The sequence below is a fragment of the Pelobates fuscus genome, chromosome 4 (assembly GCF_036172605.1).
Source record: "Pelobates fuscus isolate aPelFus1 chromosome 4, aPelFus1.pri, whole genome shotgun sequence".
Lineage (NCBI taxonomy): Eukaryota > Metazoa > Chordata > Amphibia > Anura > Pelobatidae > Pelobates > Pelobates fuscus.
This window is the reverse complement of record NC_086320.1, coordinates 314933402-314959335: the sequence shown is the minus strand read 5'-3', so window position 1 is coordinate 314959335 and position 25934 is coordinate 314933402. Positions and strand designations below refer to the sequence as shown.

The 25934-nt window shown below is 38.9% G+C and overlaps 1 protein-coding gene across 1 annotated transcript in view; it reads right to left on the bottom strand.

Moving 5' to 3' along the window:
• Positions 1-25934, bottom strand: part of RFTN1 (raftlin, lipid raft linker 1) — a 359175-nt gene that overhangs the window by 151936 nt on the left and 181305 nt on the right. The window contains exon 4 of the mRNA XM_063452313.1: positions 18111-18216. Within this exon, the coding sequence (XP_063308383.1) occupies positions 18111-18216 (106 nt within the window). The remainder of the gene's footprint in view (positions 1-18110; positions 18217-25934) is intronic.

Here is a 25934-nt window from a genome sequence, read left to right as displayed (position 1 = left end):
TAAGCGCTCGCGCAGGGGGAGGGGGCCCGGATCAGTTTTCGCACCGGGCCCCCATGGGTTGTGTGTACGCCACTGGTATAGATTGCTGTTCAGATTGCCAAATATATATATATATATTTTAAAAACACGCCTAACAACTGAGCTAGAATACACAGCTGACTTGGATACTTGTTTTAAATGTTTGTCTGATTAGCTTCTTATGGGTGTATTCACAAAACACAAAACTGTAGAGCACTGAAAACCAAATTGCAAAATGTAAACAATAGATATGACCTAAAATGATTTGGAAAATGTCTCTTTTATTACAATAGTGAAAAGGTAAATGAGGGTATACATATGCTCGTAGCTTGGTAATTGTGATGTGTATGATTTCCCGACACAATTGGTGTACATTGTTCTAGTTTGGTCAGTTGTCAGGCCTAACCGGGGTTTGTTTGGGGAACCACAAGAGACCATTGCGCTGGAAAACCTGCGATTGGGTTTTTGTCTGACTGTGGGTAGCCTCTTGCTCATGGGGCCCCTCGTGTCCGTTGTGGGAGTCTGGTTCGCTGTTGCGTAGAAATTTGGGGGGGGGGGGGGGCAGGGCAGGGCTGCTTGGGGTTGGGTCTGCTGGCCCTGGTCGGTTGGTTTAGGTGAGCTCTGTTATTGCCGTCAGGGGTAGGTCGGGGTCCCAGCTAGTCTTCCTGGTTAGCCTATGAGCCTAGGTTATCAATGCCCAGTTCATTACAAATCACAATTTTTTTTGCAAATTTTTACTCACTACAATTTGGTGTCCAATATTATGACAATCCTTTATCTTGCATACACTCTTGATTTAAGATAGATAACAATTTGCTCAATGGCCTTGAGAGAATCCCTACTAAACCTTCACAGTTAATTACCAAACACCATAAATGTGTAGACTATTTCCTTTGACTTTATTTCCAGCCTTTGATCTGCTTGCTTACTTCCATCACCCTATCAATTAACAGTAAAGATAAAACAGATAAAAATGACTTGTGCTTTTTTTCACACAAGCAAAATATAAAGCCTTTTCGGTATAGCATAGGAGTTCTCCCAAGGACACATAAATTAAAGATGCCTCCATGCTATAAATTATGGTATCTGGGTCATACTGACTAAGCAGTATTAAAATAATTTTAATTGTGTAGTCGTGTTTACGGGACAACACATTTTCATTATATTTAACCTTGTCAGCACAACTGGCTGATTTATCTATTTCAATAAAAAATTCTCATTGTAACTTGCTTGAACCCTTTTGTGCTTATCTTTATTTATTAAATGCCACCTTTTTATGTAGTGTTATGCAGTGGGAATAATGCACACACAAGACTTGAGTGTTAATTTATACTAAGCAAAGACAGATATTTGTGATTTCTTTATTTAGTTTAAAGAGACAATGTCACTTCTGAGATTTCCATAAAGCAAACTAATAGCTGCACTTGTTTAATTCTTGATTGTACATAAATTCGTTTTCGCAGGGTCCTCTTCAAGCTATTGTTGCTGTAAGTTTTTGTAATTGTTTAATTGATTGTTAAATCTCCCCCTCTGATAAAATTGTAAAGCGCTACGGAATTTGTTGGCGCTATATAATATATAAATAATAATACATAAACTAAACTATTGGCATATTCCTTAAAGGGACACTATAGTCACCTGAACAACTACAGCTTAATGTAGTTGTTCAGGTGAGATCTATAGCTCCCTGCAGGCAATCTAATGTAAACACTGTATTTTTAGAGAAAATACAGTGTTTACATTGATTGATAGGAATACCTCCAGTGGCCGTCACTCAGACGGCCACCAGAGGGACTTCCTATCACGCAGGGCCCTAAAAAGGCCCTGTACACGTCAGACGTTTGAAAATACGTCTGACGTGTTCAGGAGAGAGAAGGCACTGTGTGCGCGCCTTCTCTCTCCAGCCTGTCAGCGGAGGAGGGGGGCGGGCAAAGACCGCGAGCTGAGCTGTCACTCAGCTCAGCTCGCGGCCGCGCACAACGCGCGCATGCGCACAAGGGAGCAATGACGCTTCCAAATGGAAGCGTCTGATTGCTCCCTGCAGCGAAGCCGCGCAGCGAAGCCGCGCATGCGCACAAGGGAGCAATGACGCTTCCAAATGGAAGCGTCTGATTGCTCCCTGCTCGCGCCCGCCTATTTCGTCATTTTGACGAAATAGGGGGCGCGGCTTCACGAGGCTCCCGGCGCTGGAACCAGGTGAGTAAAATTGCCTCCCTGGAGAGTCCCTTTAAGCTAAGGGTGCCCATAAAGAAGATTTCAGATGTTGTAGAACTACAATTGCCACGATGCTTTGCATGCCTTTGGAATGACTTCAAATGGCAAAGCATCATGGAAGTTGTAGTTTTAAAACATTTGGTGAGAAACCTTTTGGGCACCTGTGCCTTAAACCATATGACACACAGGGAACAATTGGAGATTCAGGATAGGCTGATTACTATGAGTCACTTCCATGTTTTTGTAAAAGCTGTATATTGTCATTAAATAAGAGAAATTCTAATAAGCTAGGGTGCTGCTTTATATAATAAAGTGTATGCATAATATAAACAGAACGGAGTGCTCAACTAGTGCAGAATTCTGGAATAGTGGTGTTCACCTGTATAATAAGTATAAAATATACCAGATTGGTGGTGGCACTTATACAGAGGTCAGGATAAAGACCGGTGGATCAGTGTCACAATGCCCTGTAATAACTCTCCCGGAAGGGAATAACCCTTGTTGTAAGTAAATAGAAAGAAAAAGAAGGAACCAGAGGAGGTCCCTGAGGTGGAGAGCTATAATGAAAAAATAGGGAGTCCCTACCTTTAATAATCCTAAGGGGAAAACACAAACAATGGGGGAGGTATAGGACAGGTGAAACAGGGGTAAGGGGTAATGCCAACAGTCAAAGGGCAAATAGTGTAACAGGTCCCCCTTGAAATCAGGAGGTACCTAACTATATCCTCAGTGGACTGGCTCCCCTTAGCTCTTGTAGAGGGATCTGGGGTGGTAGGTACAACTTGCTGCGAACGGAGGAGCAATAAAAGTCCTCTATCAGGGGACACATACAAGGTCCCAATGTGGACCTGAACAGGACTACCAAATTAGGAGGACTAACACTGAATACCTCGGCACTATATATGAAGAGCACTAGTGCCTACTGTAACCAGAGTACCCTATGGCTCCCCCAGACAGAACCCTTGTAATACAGAGCAACGAGAGACCCCTAGAGAGGGACACACAAGATCCCAAATAAATCTAAGCAGGAACGCTGAGAGAAGAGGTCTAACCCTAAGTACCTCGGCACTGTATAGGAGCAGCTAGTGCCTACTATGACCGGAATCCCTGCCTGTCCTGATAAAATGAAAACAAATTAAAGTTAAATAATCGAATCCATGAGTGCTACCAAAAGTGTGAACAAATTAAATTAAATAGAATCTAGCTCGACGCGCGTTTCGGCGTGTCAGCACGCCGTCGTCAGGAGCAATGAACTGATAAGATTCCCCATGCTGGTTTAAATACCTCTTTGTGTGATCGTTCCGGTAGTGTTACCAGCTGTGGGTACCTCGTGGGTTACCGTACTTCCTCGGTGCCCATTGGTCTGTCCAAGGTGCTGGTCCCTCCCCTCAATAGTGATTGGACTGCCTCATTTACAGTCCCTCCCCTTGCTAGCCGCGTCATCTGACGCGGTTCTAGTCAGACGTGGGAAGGATGGGGCTTCCATTCATTGGTGCTCAGCCCGTCTGTCATCCTTTAGACCTGCCCCATTGCTGATCGCGTCATATGACGTGGTGCTCGGCTGAAGCCGTAGTAGTAATGGAACAGTGGGCAGGACGAGCGAGTGATTTAACCCTTGCAGCGTCAATCGAAGGGCTGCAGTGGTATTCAGTTAATATTGTATATGGGAGGGAAAAAACTAAGTATTTATGGTGCTAAATGCATCCATGAGGGCACAGACAGAGTGGGGATAAGTTCTATATGCCCACTCTGGTGATGGAACAGAGGTAAGTTCCCTAAAGGTGGTAACAAAGATGTAACATCTATGGGATGGACGTGGTCACAAGAATAAGTTACCAAAAATGGTAACAGAGGTGTAACAGAGGTGTATCCGTAAGGGGAAAGAAACACACACACACACAGCATCCCTAAGTAAAGATATATACAAAATTTACGTGTGAAAAAATATATACACAGTGCCTGAATTAATGTCCCACAATAGGACTGGTGGGAATCACCATTATAAAAACATCCTGAAATGAGAGGAGGATTGAGAAAGTATTAGAGGAAAGCTGAGAAGGAGAACCCCTCATTCAGACCTGCCGGAGAGAGGGTTTTGAGTTTATAAATCCAGTAGGATTCACGTTGTCTTAATTTCGTGTCCCAATCCCCCTTCCGTTGAGTCTGTGGGATATGTTCAATCCCTATAAATTTTAGCTTGTTTGCTGAATTTTGGTGATGGGTTTTCAGATGGCGTGAGATGGGGGTTTCAAGGTGTCTTCTGACTGAATTAACGTGTTCCCTAATTCTCAATTTAAAGGGTCTGAACGTTTTACCCACGTATTTCATGCCGCATGAACAGGTTAGTAGGTAGATTACCCCTTCTGTCCTGCAGTTAAAAAATGAGCGTACAGGAAAGGTTTCCTTGTTGTTGCTGTCTGTGAAGTTCTTAGACTTTAAGTGAATGAATTGACATGCACTGCAATGCCCACATCTGTACGTCCCCTTAGGTAGGTAGTTGTTCCTTCCTTTCTTTGGGGGGGCAAGGTGGCTCTGTACTAAGGTGTCACGTAAATTTTTACCCCTGCGTGCCGTCACAGAGGGGAAGGTGGTGACTACCTGTTTGATTTGGGGATCAGAAGTCAGAATGGGCCAGTACCGCTTAAGGGTGCTCATCATGAAATCCCATCCTGCATCATAAGTGGCGATGCAGCGGATTAGTTTCTGATCTTGCCCCTGTGTCTTGTTGTCAGTCAAGAGGGACTCACGTTCAGTGCTGATTGCTCGGCTATAGGCCCTGCGTAAGACCCTATTAGGGTAACCCTTGTCCTTAAAGGCACGTCTGAGTTCCCATGCTTTAACCTTGAAGTCGTCCACAGAGGAACAGTTCCGCCTTAATCTTAGGTATTGCCCTATTGGTATACCAGCTTTGAGGGGGCGAGGGTGGTGACTGTACCAATTCAGAAGGCTATTAGTAGCTGTTTGCTTTCTGAAGAGGGTTGTTGCAATGCCCCCTTCAGAAATGGATATGGTAATGTCCAAAAAATTAAGTCGTTTACCCCCCATCTCGCTGGTAAATTTGAGATTAAGATCATTCTTATTTAGAAGGTTGACAAAGGTTAGAAAATCTTGTGTAGTGCCAGTCCACACGATGAGCACGTCATCTATATAGCGTTTCCAACAGAAGACCATTGCCATAAAATGGCTCAAGTGTGGGGCGGACCTGATGTACTTTTCCCAGGTGCCTAGATAGAGATTTGCGTACGATGGAGCACAAGATGTGCCCATCGCAGTCCCCCTAATTTGTTGGTACACTGCACCATTGAACAAGAAAATGTTCCTGGTAAGGATTGTTCTGAGTATATTAGAGATAAATTCAATGTATGCGGGCGGGGATTGTAACTCTTGTTCCAGGATGGTCCTTATGTTGCTGATTCCCTGTGTATGGGGTATAGAGCTATATAGTGACTCTACATCCAGACTGCATAGTAGTGCCTGGTCTGGGATGGAGATGTCCTTGAGGTAACTGAGCATTTGTTTTGTATCTCTTATGTATGATGGTAGCTTAGAGACAATGGGTGACAAGATCTTATCCAGAAAGATGCTAAGATTCTGGGTCAAATTGCCGCATCCAGATACAATCGGTCTACCCGACGGGTTGTCTAGGGATTTATGAACCTTGGGTAAGCTGTAAAAGGTTGATAGTACTGGTTGTCTAACTAGCATGAACTCAAATTCATTTTTGGTGATCAGATTGTCAGTTAGGGCCTGATTCAACATAGTTTTAATTTCGGCAAGAAATTGGGTCTTAGGGTCGCATTTTAATACTTGATAAGTCTCCCTATCGTCTAGTAATTTCTGTACCATCCGTGTGTAATTAGAGTGATCCATCAGGACCACATTGCCGCCCTTGTCTGAGGGTTTGATCACCAGTTGATCATTGTCTTTGAGTTCTTTTAGTGCTACTTGTTCCATCCTAGTGAGGTTGCTAAGAGATTCAATACACATGGTCCCCAATTCAACTTCTTCGATTTCCCTACACACCATTTCTAAAAAGACCGTAATGTTCTTATAGTCTTTTATGTGAGGTGTAAAGCGACTCTTTGGTGTAAGATGAGTGATTGGGATGTCACTGGCATTGGGGTCATTGGAATCAAGAAGTTCGACTAGAGCATCCAGGCAGTCCATATCCTTAATTGTTAGGCCTAGACTGGATGCTTTGAGTTCTTTTTTGTGCATATGATATTTATGCAGGGCCAGTTTACGAGCGAATAAGTGCAGGTCTTTTGTCCAGATGAATTTATTAAATACAGGTGTGGGTACAAAAGACAGGCCTTTAGAAAGGGTTTTGCGTTGGGTGTCAGACAGTGTGAATGAGGACAAATTAATTATCCTTAAATCATTGGTTATTGGCGTCGTTGTCTCCACTGTCCCCTGCCTCTCAGTGCCTGTCTTGTTCTGGGACGTTGGAGTTCGTCTGCCTGTCTTAGCCCTAAAAAATCGACCCCCTTTCTTAATATGCTTTTTGGCTCAATTGGTGTTGGATTAGTGGTTATGGATTCACCCTCAGTGTCAGTGGATTCGTGTTTTCCCCTTAGGATTATTAAAGGTAGGGACTCCCTATTTTTTCATTATAGCTCTCCACCTCAGGGACCTCCTCTGGTTCCTTCTTTTTCTTTCTATAAAATATACCACCACTGGAAATGGTAAAATAAACAAATATATCAATTTATTACAGCAGTTTATAAAAGGAACGACCCATAGTTTTGAATTATTATTGTTGTTACTGAAAATTATAACAACATTTAAGAAGGTAGCAAATCTTTTGTTTTTTTAATTTTCCGTTAAAGGAATATCTACCCAGATAAAAACATAGAAAAAAAATAAAAAATAAGCAAGCTCGACGCTTTGAGGTTAGCATTAAAATATGTATATGTTGGCCTATAATGAAAAGAACTGTAGATCTTTAATACATGAATAACAAATACCTATAATCAATAACTATACTATAGTACACCGATCACAAATACTATTTCGTCCACTGTAAAATTACGCTATACATTATTTAATGAACTGATGCTATGCAAGGTAGTGTTTTCCCATAATAGCTAGACAAGCTTATTGTTCTTGAATTCCTGATCCAACCATTACATAATATTTTTTTTTTTAAATATCAATAAGCCCTTTTCTTTTGTCTCTGTACCGCTACTGCTCCCTTAAATAAGAAATCTTAGGAGGAAAATACGTTCTTCCTTTTTAACACAGACTTTATTGATTTATGTTTTCCACATCATTAGGCCTACGCAGAGCAACTGTATTACAGTAAATACTTTTGCACTGTCCATTTCCCCCATCTTGGAGTTAATTAATTCTGCTCCCTTAGCTGACCCAATCTGCCAGGCTGCCGATTGTGACACTGAGATAACACAGTAATGGCTGCATCTGTTTACATTCAATTCTTAATGGACTTTTAGTATTATGAGAGTAACTGAATGCATCCGTAGACCCTTAATGCAGCAATTTCTTCCCAGTAGGTTATTTTTTTTTTTTTTTTTTTTTTTTCTATTGAACGGGTTTGGACTCTTCTGGATTGATTGTTTAAACTATCATAGCTTTCAGGAAAAGCACTAAATCACTGTACATTACCACTGCCAAGTCTTCTTTTCTCTACAAAACCTGCCTTCATAAACCCTACTATTTGCAGCCTTTTTTATGTATTAATACATATGAGTTTTGTCCCTTTGTCATCCTAAAGCTGCCAGATCATTCTAAGTTATCTTCAAAAATCCAGATTTATGGCATCTTCATTATTTCCAAAATTGTCAATATGATATCCTTTGCTTGACCAAGACCCTCATATAATTTTATTACTTTGGTCAGTCACTTGCCCACCTAAATTGGTGTCATTTATTCGTATTGCATTATTATTATTTTTGACATTTATATAATGCCAACTTTTTCCGCAGTGCTTTATAATATATTGCATGTTTCTTTTTGTCATGAATTGATCCTCCTTTCCACATTTAGTAAATAGGTTCACTAATTAGACACTAATTCAACTTTTTCATTGAGGAACCTAGACCTGGAACACCATTGTTCCTTCTCCTGGATGGGTCAGGAGACCTCTTTTAATATGTTGGCATTATGTACCCCTTCTTTACCATATATCTTATAGGGGTTTTGTACAAACCAGACTGCTAGAGAAGTGGTAAGATTGATGGAACAGATATTCTTACACATTTGATGGAGGTGTCAAACTCCAGATACTCCATATAAGATGCACACTAAGCTCAATGCCACATCCTACAAAAAAAATCAATAACTATATACCCTTAATGCAGCTAAGTAAGCCCTTATGTACCTGAGACAGAGTGGTCGGATCCACCAGAGGTAGTATGGAATGCTTCTAGCTTCATTCAATGCCCATATATGCAATATGCACGTGCCACATTAATCTTTTCTTCTTCTTTTTTTATCCTACAGTAGTTCCTTCCTTATCAGAGTCTTTCTTTATTCATTCTACTTCACCATAATTTCACACTATGTCATTGCTGGGCTTAACTGCCTCTCACTTATTTTCCCAGACTTGTTGCCCTAATTTTGTCTACACTGATAAACTGTTTCTTGCTTGTGCTGCACTATTCCCTATAAAAAAAATTATAGAAAGTGTAAAATAAAGTCTAAATTTTTATACATAAATATATATTTAAAAATTTAAAAAAAAATTTTAACGATGGGCTTTTATCTGTTAGAGTGACTGGCTTGGGACCTGGGCAGTGGGAGGTTGAAATTGAACAAGCTTTACATATACACTGATTGCTCTGAAAGCACTTGTGAGTAACTTTCTCAGACCATTGATCCATGCGTGAAACTGAAAGTGCTACATTATGATCTCGTAAATGACCAAATTAGCAGTTTTAATTATTTTTAGGCCGGCCTCATATCCAAATGGTTCTGCATGATCTGGGAAGCTAGAAGGTAATTTTGTCCCATACTGGTGGCTATTTCTATAACTAAAACAGCTATTTATATCAAGAGAATTATTTTATTCACACACAATCATTTAGAAATCCAGCACTGACGTTATAGGGATGAAGTTGTTCTGAAGCCAGTGCACAGATGGATTGACTGGTACCCCCTTTCTTTACATTGTAATACAGTCAGTACTGTATATTATATTGATATACAGAACTATCGAATAAAGTCTTCACAAAGCCTTTTTTGTCAGAGTCCACCAGGCAATTACTGCTTATTCCACAGAGCTTCACGGTTCTTCTGAGTCAACATTAGGACTTCTTTTCAAGAAACAAACACCTATCCACAATAGCTTCCACTTAATCATGCAGATCATTTGCTCCAGTATTCTTTAGATACACATTTAATAATTACAGAACCTTTTTGGTCTTTAACTTCTTTACGATATTTTTAGTGAGCATACTTTTCCATAGTGCAGTTACAGAGTTATTGACTAAAGCAAGAATTTGTTGGACTTGACCAAGGAACTGAAATTGTAAGCCACAACAGTTTTCAAAAAAGAGCCGAGTTGGATAAGTTTCACCCATATTTTGCAATTTTCTGGTGAACACATGACAATTCCCAAATTAGTGAATACATACTGACCCACACTATTGAATATGGCAAAACAGTCCCAATATTGAGGCCTTGTCCCGGGTACTTTCACTGGTGTTTTGCTTATAGGAAAACTAAGTTGTAAAATATATAAATATCCCAGATAATGGCCAGTATTTCTGTCTTCTTGTCTAAACATGATGTCTGTCTTTGCATATTTGCATGTCAAGCTGGGAATTCTGGGATAGTTGATGCAACATTAGTTCTTTGAATTTCTGTGCCCCATAAAAAAGACTTCCCAAACTCCGGCTTGAGACATGTAGCTGATGCATAACAGTGAGTTTTCAATCTGCATTAAAATGTACGGAGTTTGGTCTTACCACAAATTATTTAGCATCTGACTGCATGTTATATAGTTATGTACATACTACACATGTCCTGCTTGAGACCTACACCAACTAGTATATATGTTGTTTTTATGAAAGAAGGCCAACTAAACTTGTCTGCCATGAATCCAACTCCACCCTTCACCCCCACCAAACACACTTACTTCTTCCGAAACACACACAAATGTATAATAATATTATAGAGTTTGACATTGGTTTTCTCTACATTGACTATTTTGGCCTAAGTAGTTTATTTATGGACCATAACAAGCTGTTAGACAATAAACTCTTTTTTATTTGAGTGTAACCATAGTGTTTATCAAGTTCCATGTAAAACGTTCCCATTTATTCTCTACATACTATTGTTAATCTCCCCAGACATCTGAGTACTGATTGCAAAAACATTCCAGATTTCTTTGGCAGCAGTACATTACAAATATTCTAATAATAAATTGAATAGCATTGAGGTTACAAGCAAATGTAACATATCAACTAAGGGCTAATGACATGTTTGTTTTTAAGGCATAAAACTGCAATAAAACAAATATTTAAAAAAAAAAAAAAAAGTGCAATACATCCATGTGTGGTCTGGTGTTGTAACTGCTTGAGTGTCAAGTATCTGCGTTGCGCAAAGGAATACATATCCTAGATGTAATAAATACAATTCTACAAAATTGCAGTTTACTAGCTCCAATAATGATCTGTGGTAAATGGGTGTAACAAGGTTTATTTAACCTATTTTGCTGTGGAGAGAGATTGAAAAGCAAATGGAAAGAAAAAAGCACTGATTATTGTGTATTATTAAATACATCGAAAAGTGCTAAAAGTTCTACAGCACAGGACCGAGGCAAAGCTCAGGAAGGTTCAGCAGCAAAGGGTTAATTTTAATAGAGCCGCCTTGTGGTAGGCCAACCCATGTTTCAGTAACAGCTGTCTTTTCTCATTATAATGACCTGGCTGACGGCTTTCACATATTTATTAAATGATGCGGGTTAATCTTAAATGATACAAAAATATTTAATCTGTTTAGTGTTGTCGCTCAGCAATTAATATTAAAACTTTTGCAAAGTGATTTATTCACTAAACAATTCGGAGCATACTGAACGCCCAATTGCAAAGTTTAGGCAAAATACTGAAGAGGAGCTTCCTGCTGTTTCACGACGCTAGACGCCCTCACGCTTTGCATGAGGACATCCAGCGTCTTTAAATCCCCCATCGGAAAGCACTGATTTAATGGCCACACGGCTTTAGGTTCACCCTCGACGCTGACGTCTGAGGAGGCAAAGACGGAGCCAGCGCCGAAAGACTTTGCTGGAGGAATAATGAGTGTTCTAAAGGTTGGGGAGAGGGAGTCTATAGTGGTTGGAATACAGCTTTTGTATTACTAACACTATAGATTCCCTTTAAATCAGGTTTAAACCATTACAGACTAGGACTTACTGACCACGAACACTCTTTGGCTACTGTAGGACTACAATACCCAGCATGCTTAGCCAGCCTGCAAGTAGTGGTTCTGCAGCTTTTGAGTTGGCTTCCCCCCTAACAGACCTACTCTTACTATTCGCTACAGTCTCCATTTTCTTGCTGGCTGAGGATGGCGGAATTTTGTTGTCGAGGAACAGTTGGAGCACTGCAGAATCCTTTTCGTAATGAAATATTAATCTGTAATTTCACAGGAGGTAACCAAATGTCCACATTCCTGAAGCCTGAATACCAATAATATTTTTATATGTGTATAAGCACTTCATTATATTTATTTAGAAGATCCTGCCCCGCAGAGCTAAAAGAAATCTAATTTACAGAGCGCCCGGGGGACAACAAGCATCGGCACCCAAAGGAAATGAAATTGGGTTCAGTTACATCAAAGGCAATGACACCACAGCAGTTCTCGTTATGCTTTATTATGAATGTTTTCATAGTGAATAGTTCTAACAGTGACTGCGCGAGAAGGCAAAGGTGACACATCGAATGTTTCATGGAAACAGGGATATGTAGAGTGTAACCATGTAGACATGGGGCCTCATTCATGAAAATGCTAACCCCAAAAGGCTAAATATATCCTGTCACCTTTCACATCTCTCAATATACAAACCCAGAGATTTATTTACTAAAGTAGGAATTGTGAAGAATGTAAATTTTTTGGCGAAAATAGACAAACTAGAAAAATAGGTAATTTGAAGAATTTTTACCTGTCACGTTTCCTGCTTTATTGAATAAAGCACCTTGTTTGTCCCTGTAGTAGATCTGGCCTTCACATTTATGTGTTAATTTATTTTACATATTATATATATTGTTGTTTTCCAGAGAATTTTGTGAACATTACTGTTAACAAGCAGCTATTCTCTGTGTGGTAGGACAGAAATTCTACTCTCACACAAACCAGTAGATTTTCTAGACAGCATGCTGCGTCCTCATCATGACACCGTGGCATTGTGTATACAGACAGAAAAAGAACACACAATGTGAAACTGAGAAATTGAACCCATCTGCCACAGTCCTTTCAGTGTCCGTGAAGTATGGGGGAAGATAAGAAAAAAGGACAACGGTACACATAAAAGCAGTGTTTCTGCATTCTGTCGTGAGAGCATTAAAGTGCTGGCGGGCTGTATGTAGAATTCATCTGCTCCCAGTGTGAAACCAATTAATCTATCAAGCCAGCTCCTTCAGGATTGCAGTCGTGATGAGTTAATTGATTGCAATTTGTCAGCACGTGGACTCTTCATTTTGCCGTGTTCAACATTGTTTTCCTGGACACGCGTCACTTCATGTTGATGGGCAACACGTGAATGATGCTGCCATGCAGAGTGGGTAATTTACATGCTATAGGGTTCCGCAAAGAGTGACGATTTTAATTTTTGAATGCGAAATCTGAATTTTTAGATTGTTTAGGGTAAAACAGATCAGTATTGGATATTAATATAAATAATTTATGTCTCCAAAAAAAATCATGTTGGATCTGGCAACGCTAGCCAGGCAGCACTTTTAGACCCTACCTGACAGAAGACAGAGGAAATGGGAGGTCCTCAAAAATATGTTGAGCTGCAGAGAATTTCTTGGTGGCAAAAGAATCATAAAACTAACCACATAAAAAAATAACAACCACTGTGCAGTGGTTATGGTACCAGGAGGGCACTGGCCCATATACAGTCAACCGTTTTAGAATGGCTTGTATCCTTACTTGCACAGCCGTGTTTAGCTCAGCAGAGGTCTCACTGAGGTAAGAAGTGTCTCCATGCAGATTCCAGGTAAGAAGTCAAAACATTCCAGGCACTTGACAAAAAACTTATACTCACCCTAACACAATCTACGGCGCTCTGTAGTGGTTTTGGTGCCAGGATTGCATTGGCGCCCGCAGTGTAAGTAATCACACCATTTTAGAACGGTTTCACTTTTTACCTTGGGTCCACCATGTACCTTCGGTGAAAACCGAAGGCGCACTGCCTGAGCTTGTGAAATGTCCTAGCAGCAGCTTCCGGCTCTCAGAAGCAATGAGGTAGGTAGTGGTGTCCTGTGGGCTCCAGGCATAAAGTCAGCCCATTCTAAAATGTTTGGCTTTTTATGTTGGAGAGGCACTAGCATTGTAGTGCTTATGGTGCTTCAAATGTTTCTTTAAGCAATTCCCAAAACCGGCTTTATAACAACCCTAACACAATACATGAATGTTATTATGACTCCAAATCTCTAAACAAATTCAGAATATCAGATTCTATATTTATAAACTCCACGCGTGCTGTATTAACCCTGTACCCACAGTAATAGCCCCAAACCTGCAGAATTAAACATGTGCCCACTCCAAACCCTGCACCTACAGCAAGACCCTAACACTGTGCTGCATAATTAACGCAAACTATGGTGCATTAACCACTTGAATACCAAAGAAATGATCAATGTATGTTCCCTGCCTCCGGCACTGAACAGGTTACAGTGGCACCGTCACATATTATGCAGTTATATCATTCTTATGGGTATGAAAACAATACAAAGCTGTGCTTCTAAATTAAGGCAGATAATTGTTAACATTTATGTTAAGTGCCTGTACCTTCTAATTGCTACACAGTATCATTATAATGTACAGAAAATCCTTTGTTTCTTACTCAGGAGTGTTCGAATAATCTGTAAGCAGCAATTTTATTTAAAGAAAATATATATTTTTTAATGCTTTATAAATCCAACTGTATCTCGATGACTAATATAAAATTATAAATAAGTAATCTCACCGCAGGAGCTGGCTTTAAATACATAGAGTAATACTAATAGATATACTCAAACAATTTGTTATATTGTACAAGGTCAAACTGTGACATTATCAGCCACTGTCCTTTGTTTTTCTGTAACAAGACACCTTTTAAGTCACTCATTAGAGGGACACTCTAGGCACCATAATAACTTAATATTATTGAAGTGGTTATGGTGTCTGGATTACCTTTAAGCTCTCCTACTGTTCAGTTCTAAACTCTAGTCTGAATCAGTTGGACTGCTGTTCATGATAATACTATAGTGTTAATCAGATGGTATGAGTTGGTATGGCTAGTCAAAATTTAATCTCCACATTAGCTTTACCCTTCATGTCAGCTTTATCTCAAACCACAGGCACTCGACTATCATTCTGTGTCAAACCAATCGAAATGCAGACCTTAATCGGAGTCAGAATAAGTGATGATAAAGTTTCGACCACGCTATAAGTCTTTATCAAAACAACCACAAATTTATCAAAGACAACATGGAGTGGCTGAAACGTTATCAGCATGTATCCTGACAACGACAGTTTCTTATTTTACCCTGGCACCAGAAGGTTAATAAACTACTTTAGACAATGCCCAAGAACTCTCAATGACTTATCGCAGTTATAATGCAATAAATTTAGCAACCATATCTAACAAAAGTGGAGTGTGTGTGTGTCAAATGTATCTGTGTGTGGCAGTGTATGTGTATCTGGTTATGTGTGTGTGTATGGCAGTGTATCCGGCTGTATGTATGTATGTATGTATGTGTGTAAGTGTGGCAGTGTATCTGGCAGTGTGTATGGCTCTGTATAGGTATATGTGGCAGTGATTCTGTATGTGTATCCGACTATGTGTGTTTGTGTCTGGCGGTGGGTATCTGTACTCCAATTTGGCTATGTATGTATGTGTGTGTATCTGTATGTGTGTCTGACTATGTGTGTTTGTGTCTGGCAGTCTGTATCTGTATTCCAATTTGGCTGTGTATGTCTGTGTGTGTATCTGTATGTGTGTCTGACTATGTGTGTATGTGTCTGGCAGTGTGTATTTGTATTTCAATTTGGCTATGTATGTATGTATGTGTGTATATCTGTATGTGTGTCTGATTATGTGTGTTTGTGTCTGGCAAGGTGTATTTGTATTCCAATTTGGCTATGTATTTATGTGTGTATATCTGTATGTGTGTCTGACTATGTGTGTTTGTGTCTGGCAGTGTGTATTTGTATTCCAATTTGGCTATGTATGTATGTGTGTATATCTGTATGTGTGTTTGACTATGAGTGTTTGTGTCTGGCAGTGTGTATTTGTATTCCAATTTGGCTATGTATGTCTGTGTGTGTATCTGTATGTGTGTCTGACTACGTGTGTATGTGTCTGGCAGTCTGTATTTGTATTTCAATTTGCCTATGTATGCATGTGTGTGTATCTGTATGTGTGTCTGACTTTGTGTGTTTGTGTCTGGCATCTGTATCTGTATGTGGGTCTGGTTGTGTGTAAATTGCAGTGAGTGGGTGTATTATTTCACCCTTTAGTTCACAGAAAAAAATGTGAGGACTATAAAACTCCAAAAGCCATTATATCAACCTTTATTTCGGTACATGGCTTATGATTTTTTTTTTATTTGCCGAGGACCTAACTTTTGTTCTATTATTCTTTTGGCTTTGAGGATTAAAATATTTGTCAGAATGGAAAATTGAATTTGCTATATCGCTAGACATATGAAAGCAAAATGAACTGCAAAGCTGTGCTGCACAGTGCGTATTTGTTAAATCAGGACAATGATAATAAGAACAGAATCCAGATACAGTAATCCTTACTGATATGACTTTACACAGGTTCACGTAAGGGCAACCCTAGCCCCTCGCAGACATAAGTGGCTCTAATATGAAACCAAAGCCTGCCATATAAGTTGTTAAATGCTCCAGCCAAAGCAAAAGAAAAATTCAGCCCAAGTGATAATTTTTATTTTACGGCAGCTAGGAAACATTATGTGCATGCTTATTTTTATGTAGTTTTTTTTGTGTGTGTATTTTTAATAAATATATTATAGTGACGCAATATTTATGACTTTATTAACTAAATGCCAAATTGTAGCAAATTAAAATCAAACTTGTTGACCTGGATATCATCCAACTCAGCTAGTTAAGTCTATTTTAGCCTTAATTTTTCCATTTTGTTTTTAAGTTTGCTTTCGTGAATAAACCGTCCCGACAAAGTGTTTGTAAAGTGATCTGCCCATCGGCTCCATGCCCTGAATACACATAGCACAGCAAGTTTGTCTAATGATGCTTTGTGCTTTCCTGGGACTATTGTCTGGTGCCCCCAGGCGCAGAGCGCCCGGTACGATCCCAAGAATGCAGGACAAGACGCTGAATTTGTGATTGCTTACTGAACCTGGGGCACTTTGGAGATAGGTGTATTGACTGCTGTTCTATAATACCATAATAAAATCTATATAATCTATATTTACATAATTACCGTGTTCCATTTATTCTATCCTAGCAAAATACAAACATGTCGTTTTTTTCTTACCCAATGTTCATTTTCGGTTTTAAATGCAGCGTTAACTATTGTACTCATGGTAAACTATCAGAGTGTCAGGTGTCAGACTGACTGGTAAAAAAAAACTACTTTGCAATAACTATCTTTTCTGTTAAATAACGGTCTCTAGAACCAAAGAAAAGGCAATTATAAAACAATTTAAAAAAGAGAATTAGACTCTGTTAGACACAGCAATCCGAGCCTCTAGACATGACCCTATACTAACTTAATATGAAAAGAACTGTGCAAGGCTTTCAGCACATACACATACAGTACATGTATAAAAACATATTAAAATAACATTATTAAACAGCAGGGATTCACATGAATCCCGTAACTGCCTTACTAAAATACATATGGGAGTCCCCATTAACCCCGATTTGCCAAATTATTCATTTAAAAGGTTTGATGCCTAACCCCCATCTTTCTCAAACCCCTGTGCAGTAAAGTGGAGGATATTCATAAGACAAGTCGATAATTTAATTTCTTTGCCAGGTTAAGAGCAGTGCTGGAGCAGAGAGGAATGTTTATTCATATATACATTTTATATATATACGTTTATACATTCTTTTATTTTTTTCGGGCCATCTTGCATTGCTTTGTAGTAGTATTGTTTTTTGGAGGTTTATAAAACAGGGCCATATTGTTAGTAGTTTTTGTGAAAGCATACTCACTCATGTGTAACAACTTTCTAAAGAACAGAGAAGAGTTAATCTATTACTCGTTAAGTAATGATCTAAGTAAATATGAATTTATAATATACACATAAAATGATTTGACATGGATAGTATGCTACACATGTTAAATCTCCACCGAAATATAAACTATATTATGAATTAAAAGCTATAAAACTGGACTAGTCATGCACTAATGATTGGATAATAGTGTTCGTTTCAGGTACGTAATAGAAATCTATACAAATTATAAAGGCGGACATTGCCATAAAGAGAAAAGCTTCTCAATGGGGATATTTGTTAACAATGAGGCTGGTACCAATATTATTGTCGCATTTTGGAAATAATGCTATCATGTTAACATTTATTAGAAGTTAATTCCAATGCAAATTATATTCATTACAATTATTTTAATGTGTTCGTTTTAGGTATACGCTTGTTTGCACTTAAGAATTTATATTGTCATCTTGTGTTTAAAGGCTGATTCAGTTGCTGTGTTTTCTACTTACTCTCTTCACTAGGTCGGGAATCAGCTTTTGGTCTGTGAACTGATCGAGGGACAAACACGGTTCTACTTCCAGACTGTATTCTTCAGGATTCAGATCATTTGAGTTTCTGGAAGAAAAAAAATGCACACCTAATGGTAAGTGTGTTGAAAGAAGCAAATATGTCGGCTGACTTGAGCACACTGCACATGTTTTACTGAGCCTCGCAAAACATACATTTTAAGAACTGTACAGAAATGTTGCTAAAATGGATCAAAAAGTGCAAAAAAAGATTTCAAATAATTTTTCTACAAAGATTCCCATGGACTTTAATGATGATTTCTGTAGATACATAATTTATAAAGTTGTTCTAACAGTATTGAATCACTTGTAAACTTTATTAAATCGAAGTCTTAGTAGGCTCTAATATTGGCTTCACATGTCAAAGTGGACTACGGCATGAAAAATCTTATTATACTTTGGGAATGGAACAGCCTTGTATTGCTTAGGACCATTTTCTTAAAGAGACACTACAGACACATAAAGCACTTTAGAGGAAGCACATCATGTTTCTGGGCATTTAAGGTTAGCTTTGATAAGAAACTGATAAAGAAAACTACAATTCCCATGGTTCTCATGTTCTCCCATTAAAGGAGAAGTGTCACTTCCCAGGAATTTTAATATTAATACATCACCTTTCTATACTGCAACTGGGAGCCTCCATCTTAAAATGCAAAACAACACAGAGCATCACATGAAAAAAAGTTAATACAAATTACGGGTGATTTTCAATGGTTTAATCAATGGTGCAATTTTCAGAGACGTAACTGTTCCCCTTTAAAGCCCTGCTGTGCAGAAATTCATGGAATGAGGTTAGTACTTGCAAAAGAAAGTTATTAGAGGATCCTAATTGAGTTAAGATATCCTGGTCATTTATCGCAGCAACTACACATTTAAGCATTACTTATATAAAACGGATGATTCATTCCTGCCTGTAGGGCCCATTTAATCACATTATTCTCTGTCATACCAAATGCAGAGCAATACTATATGTATCCTCTATGTTTTATATAAATTAGTCTTCCCTACAAACAAAGAAAACCAATCTGCATATGTCTGCCAATGCTTTGAGACCTTAACCTTTAGTTAACCTTCATTGTATTGTTAAATATATATTTTTTAAATTATTGTTTATTTTATTTCTGTGTCGCACCGACTAGATCAACCAACGTATATGGAGAACAAAGCGCCATAATTATATTAAAGAAAAAAAAATGTCAGTTCACAAACGAACTGAACACAATGCATGGTTTTAATCATGGCAGATTATCTGTTACTATAATAACATTACTTATCTCTGTATATTGCAGAACAGAACAAGTCCTGCGCTTAGCTTCCTGTGGCACATTCAGAGAAAATGTTAAAAAAACAACCTTTCCTTTCATTATGTTTTAACACATACATAGAGAATTAATGAGACGTAACTTAAGGATATTTCCTAGGGTTTATAATGACCAGTTGGGAAAGATAACAACTCAAGGAAAACCACGGAGCCAAGCAGAGCTCATCCTAAGCTTAGCTCGTTGGAATTTAGAGAAACGGATAAAAAAACGGTAACTATCTTTTCTGTTCCTAAAAGGAAGAAATAACACGACAACTCAAGTCAATAAAAGTAATACTTGTGTAGTAGTCTTTGAAGGAACACTCTAGACACCATAACCACTTCATATCATTGATGTATTTATAATGGTGACTGGAGTTCCCTTAGTCGTCCCCTTAGTCGTCCCCCTTTTCTGTGTGAAACCAGTTAAACAGTTTTAAAGTTTTAACACTGAATGAGAATCTCCAAGTACCCGTGGATCCACACTGCTGCTACGGTATAGCTAAGGCAGAGTGTAACGTTACATTAGCCATGTAGATTCATACCAAGATGGGTGAAATCAATAGTCATCACTGTCGCTTATTGCTGGTCTCACTATTGAAAAAGCATTAGCTCTAGCAGCAAAGAAGGGCCAGGCTTTAGATGGTCTGAGACCTTCATTCAGTCTTAAACTGATCGAAAACTGTTAAGCAATTAACAGTAGAGTGGCGCCATGGAACTCCAGGCACCATAACAACTTTGATGATATGAAGTGGTTATATTATTATTGTATTATTTATACAGCGGCAGCAAATTCCGTAGCGCAGTACAATGGGTGGACTTACGGACACGTAATTGTAACCAGACAAATGGACGCACTGGAACAGAAGGGTTGAGGGCTCTGCTTAAAGAGCTTACATGCTAGAGGGAGTGGAGTATAGTGACACAAAAGGTATAGGTAGGGGTAATAAAATAGGTTGCTAGAAAAGTATTAGGTTATTTTTGACAGTTGCAGGAGAGGAGTCATGTGGGGGGGAGAATGAATGAATAAAAACCCGCTAACAGTTTAAATGATATGCTTTCCTGAAGAAGTGTGTTTTCAAAGATTTTTTGAAGGTGTGGAGACTGGGTGAAAGTCTAACTGAGAAGGGAAGGGGGTTCCACAGAAAAAGTGCAGCCCTGGAGAAGTCTTGGAGGCGAGCAACAGATGTGGGAGTAAGGATAGAGGATAGACGTAGATCTTCGGCTGAACGCAGGGGCCTCAACGAGACATACTTGTGTATTAAGGAGGATAGGTAGGTTGGAGCAGCATTATATAGGGACTTGTAAGCAAGCACCAGAATGTTAAATTGAGCCCTTTATCTAAATGGAAGCCAATGTAGGGACTGACAGAGGGGGGAGGCGTGTGAGGTGCTGGCGGACAGGAAAATGAGCCTTGCCGCGGCATTCATTATAGATTGCAGTGGTGCAATCTGGGTACACGTAAGACCACTGAGAAGGGGATTGCAGTAGTCAAGACGAGAAAGCACAACGGCATGGACCAGCACCTTAGCCGCGTCTGGTGTTAAATAGGGGCGGATGCGAGCTATGTTTTTGACATGGAAGCGGCAGGATTTGGCGATCAACCGGACATGAGGGGTGAAGGAAGGGTCAGAGTCAAAGAGCACACCTAGGCAGCGAGCCTGTGAGGTAGAGGTGATGGTGGCGCAGTTGACTTGGAGGGAGGGAGACAAGGAAGTAGCAACACTTGAGGGAGCAAAGACCAGAAGTTCTGTTTTGAGCAGGTTAAGTTTAAGGAAGTGAGCAGCCATCCAGTTGGAAATAGCGAAGAGGCAGTCAGAGACATGAATCAAGATGGGCAGAGAAAGATCAGGAGAGGACAGGTAAATTTGTGTGTCATCTGCTTATAAATGATAATGGAAGCCAAAGGAGCTGATGAGTTTACCAAGGGAGGCACTATAGATGGGGAACAGTAGGGGACCAAGGACAGAACCTTGGGGAACGCCAACAGAGAGGGGTTGGGGAGAAGAGGCAGTGCCCAGAGCGTCCCTGCAAGTCCTATAAATATCAGCAGCTACATTATATGGCATGAATAGCTTGATTGATTTAACTGTCCTTTCTGCCAGCAGATCAAAGTCAGTTCACACATGCCATGGGAGTTCCACCATTTAAAGATGCCCTCTACCTCTATCCTCCTATAGGGTTTATAGTAACACTAGTGCTATAGACGGCCTCTTTCGTAATTTTTTCCATTCACCTTCCCAACTATGTCAAACTGATTCAAATTGTCATGACAGCAGCTCGGAATGTATTCTCCAACAGTGGATCCACCTAACTCCAACTCCAATGGCCCAATTTCATTCTAAGTTATATTTCCTTTTCCATATGGATTAGTTAGAGGTTTCCATCCATGGTAAAATGAATGTGTTAGTCATGAGTTGTTTCTGCATGATATTAATTGATATATTGAAGGATTGAATTACAGGTTTTGTGCAATCAGATGGGTATAAAGATTCTATTTACACTCAATCATTTAACCGAACACCTTGTAGCAGTGAAACAGTTAGTGAAATTACTATATATGTGGCTCCCCGAGGCTGTGCCCACAATAATTACATTTAACATTTACATAATCAATCTAACCTTCAGATCTCAAAGGCAGCATCCCTTGTGTTAAAATGTAAGTGTTAATTATGTTGCATGTTGACTGTGTTATTTTTAACCCAAAGCAGAGAGATGGAGGAAAACCCACTTTCAAGTGATGTGAAAATTGTGGTGATAGGTCTTCTACAAGGGGGCATTTCATATTGATTGCAGATAATAGCCCTGGTATGCAGGCTATAATAAGCACAGGGTCATTCACTAAATGAACACTGTGACGTAATGTCAGGGTTGTTATAGACTGTAGTTCAACATGGCCAAAATGCGAAAAAAAATTCTAATGCAATCTACGAGAGTGACTATTTTAATCTAATATTTTACAATTATCTCCTCATTTCCTTACAATTTCCAGGGCAGATTATGATTTCATCTAAAACTTTCCATGTTTCTAATTTTGGCTTAAATTTGCTTTTCTATTTCACTACAATTTATTATATAATTAAAGGGTCACTCCAATCTGCATAATAACCTACCTTCTTGAGTACCTTTGACAATTCTTGACAAAACCCATTGAGCAACATCTCAAATAAATATTTCTAATATTGGTAATCCTTTAACACACCCCTTTATATATTATCTGACTCATCTGTTTGTTGTACTTATCAAAAATAATTAGTTTGTTTACCTGATCACCAAATAAGAATAAATTGTACCAGAATAAAGCAGTGTATCTACCACTCTCAGAGCCTTATCCTCCTAAGTAGCACATATCTACAAATCCTGCTGTCATCTTCTGTTTTACTGCTGTCCATCCACCCAGCTTTTCCTTCTGCTTTCTGTGTCACATGATATATGACCTCACAGTGGTTTTGGCATAAAAAAATATGTTGTCATAGTAACAGAATCCAACGCAACCTTTAATTTATTATGAAGGTGCTTAAAAAACTGTGATTGTTGCTTGACTTCCCTTTGCTGTTTCTATATGTGTGTGTGTGTGTGTGTGTTGAAAAACTCAATAAATGCTACAGAAAAACAGTTAAGGGATGTAAATAAAACACCATTAACCACAACATGAATAATAAATAAATGCAGCTATAACAGCACACAGGTTCCCCCATACCAACACTACTTTAAAAGTGAAGGTACTAACCAAGGTCAGTTGTTTTTCTTTTCAGATTTTTTTGTCACCTTATAAATGTCAAATTGTGTACAGATGGTGCAAATAGATGTATTACCAACATTTTATGTTTATGGGCTATAAAGGTTGTGAAATAGTGGTGCCTTTTTTAAGTACTTCCTCAATTAAAAGAGAATCTTGGCTGTGTTAAATTGAAGGTTTATAGAAGCCTGACCACAGGGAGGAAATCTATAACTGAAGTCAAACCAAAACTGAGGTACATTTTGTTTGGTGGCCAGTCGATGTTTAAATTGCTTTAGAAAAAAAAAAACATTGCTCCTACAGCCATTTAGCCTGAGAGCGAGAAACAAAAACCCTATTTATCTATTTCAAAAAAATGTTTAACCAACAAAAGTACATTGAGGTGTCTCTCTCATTCTACCCAGAATATCCAGGACTGCATTAAGAAAACAATGATTAGGTGGGAGACTGTATGAAAATTCTATGTGAGCACCTGCATTATTAGACTCCGGAGAGTCCCGTTAATTCACATATATCCCATTGGTAATAATGAGTAGTCATGCAGTGCAAACGATAACAAGCAAATACTGTGGAGCTCTAGGACAATGTCAGTGGTTTGGAGAAAGCGTTCACAGCTGGGTTTCTCTGCATGGTAGCATTTAGTAATACTGATGACTGTAACTCTAATGCAGTGTTCTCTATACTGTGGCCCTCCAGACGTTGCTGAACTATAACTCCCATAATTCTCTGGCTATCGATTTCATTAAAAGAATCACGGGATTAGTTCAGCAACATCTGGATGGTCAGAGTTTGGAGAACCCTGCTCTAAGGTTTCATTGACCTTGTTTGGCAAGATAGCTGTTTTATAATGAAAAAAATATAATAATAACTGGGCCTCACCATGTACGGCATGAAAGCATCTCACAAAATTTCTCATGGATAGGTGTTTACCATATCCACATTTTTTTCAGTGACACATATTATGTATACATATTGATGGGCAGCAGATGAAAAAGGTTGCCCTGTAGTATGTAGAATTCAGAAGAAAATGTATAAGATTAAGTAATTGGGCGATGAATATGCATTCTACATAGTGCAGGGCAACAATTTTCTTGCATTTTCATAAATATTACAAAATTATATGTGTCCCGGAACACATGGTGGATCTCTGGTAATCCTACCTATAAAGAGCCTTTATTCAGGAGCCTTGCAAAGACCAGTGACTATGAGTAAGTAAAGGATTACAGACAGTATAAAATATCATTAGACATACAGTACAAAGGAATACAGAACTGTACAGTGAGATAATAATCTAGGATTTGTTTTTCTTTTATACATAGGGCTAAGGGAGATGGCCTTTGTACTTACATGTTGAAGGAGATAATGGGGGTTGAAACAAAAAAGTAACAATAGGGATTTTAAAGTTAATACTTGGAGAATTTAAAGGGATGTCATGCTTAAATTTCAATGACCGTCATATAAAACAGAACACCGGGATAAGTTGACACGTACATTCCAAAGTCGTGAGATTTACCATCCTATTGCTGAGGCTGCAGGGTGGAACAAAAAAGAGAGAAAAACCTAACCGGACCATTTTATGACAGGAATAATAATATTAAATATGATATATGTACGTATATACAGTTGTAATCAAAATTATTCAACCTCAATTGAAAATCAGGTCTATTGTCAAAATGAACAGACTTTCAGCTGGTTGCAATGAGCAAATCAAACAAAAGCAATTGAAAAAGATGAACACAGCAAATACTTTAAGTGGTTTCCCCAAATTCAACTGAAAATGTAACTCATAATGACTTCTCCAGTCTCAAGACTATTCAACCCCTGAATAGAATCCCTCACAACAGCACAAATATGAAAAACAGAGGTTGTCTCAAGCACACCTCATGCAATGTATCAAGGGCTTTATTAGTTGCACCAGGTATGTTTGAGCTGGAACATTTGAAATACCTGAACTGGGTTGGGGTTTGTTGAATGTCATGTTTGACAGAATGTTGGAAACATGGCTAAGTCAAAAGAATGGTCCACTAAAGTAAGAGAAGAGATCATCACCCTTCACAAACAAGGAACAGGATACAAAAAGAAAGCAAATGCTTTGAAAGTCTTGAAAGTTCAAAGTTGAAGTAATAGTGGTTACACTACCTGGAAAAAAACTGAAAAAGTAATCTATCAATGGCTGCGACCAGATTTCTAAGAAGGCAGGTTGAGAAAAAGCCGTGCATGACTACAAAACACCTGCAGCAAGACTTGGTGGCAACAGGCACTGAGGTTTCAGTGCCTGTTGCACAGTAAGGCACGTACTAAATGCAGAAGGTTTCCATGCCAGAACTCCAAGACGTAAACTACTACTGACCCATAAGCACAAGACAAGTCAGCTCCAATACGCTCAAAATCATATAAATAAGCCACTGAAGTTTTGGGATTCATTTTTTTCTGAACTTTTTGGCTCAATGATTCAGCAGTATGTCTGGTGGAAGAGGAATGAAGCATATGTTGAAAAAAGAACAATGTGCCTACAGTTAAGCATAGTGGTGGCTTGTGATGCTCTGGGGCTGCTTTGCATCTTCTGACACTGGAAACCTGCAGCATTTGGAAGGCAAGATGGATTAATTGAAGTATCGGGAAATGCTAGGAAAAAATGTCATGCCGTATGTGAGGAAGCTGAAGCTTGGGTGTCATTGGACCTTCTAACAAGACAATAAACCCAAGCATAACTCAATTACTACCATGG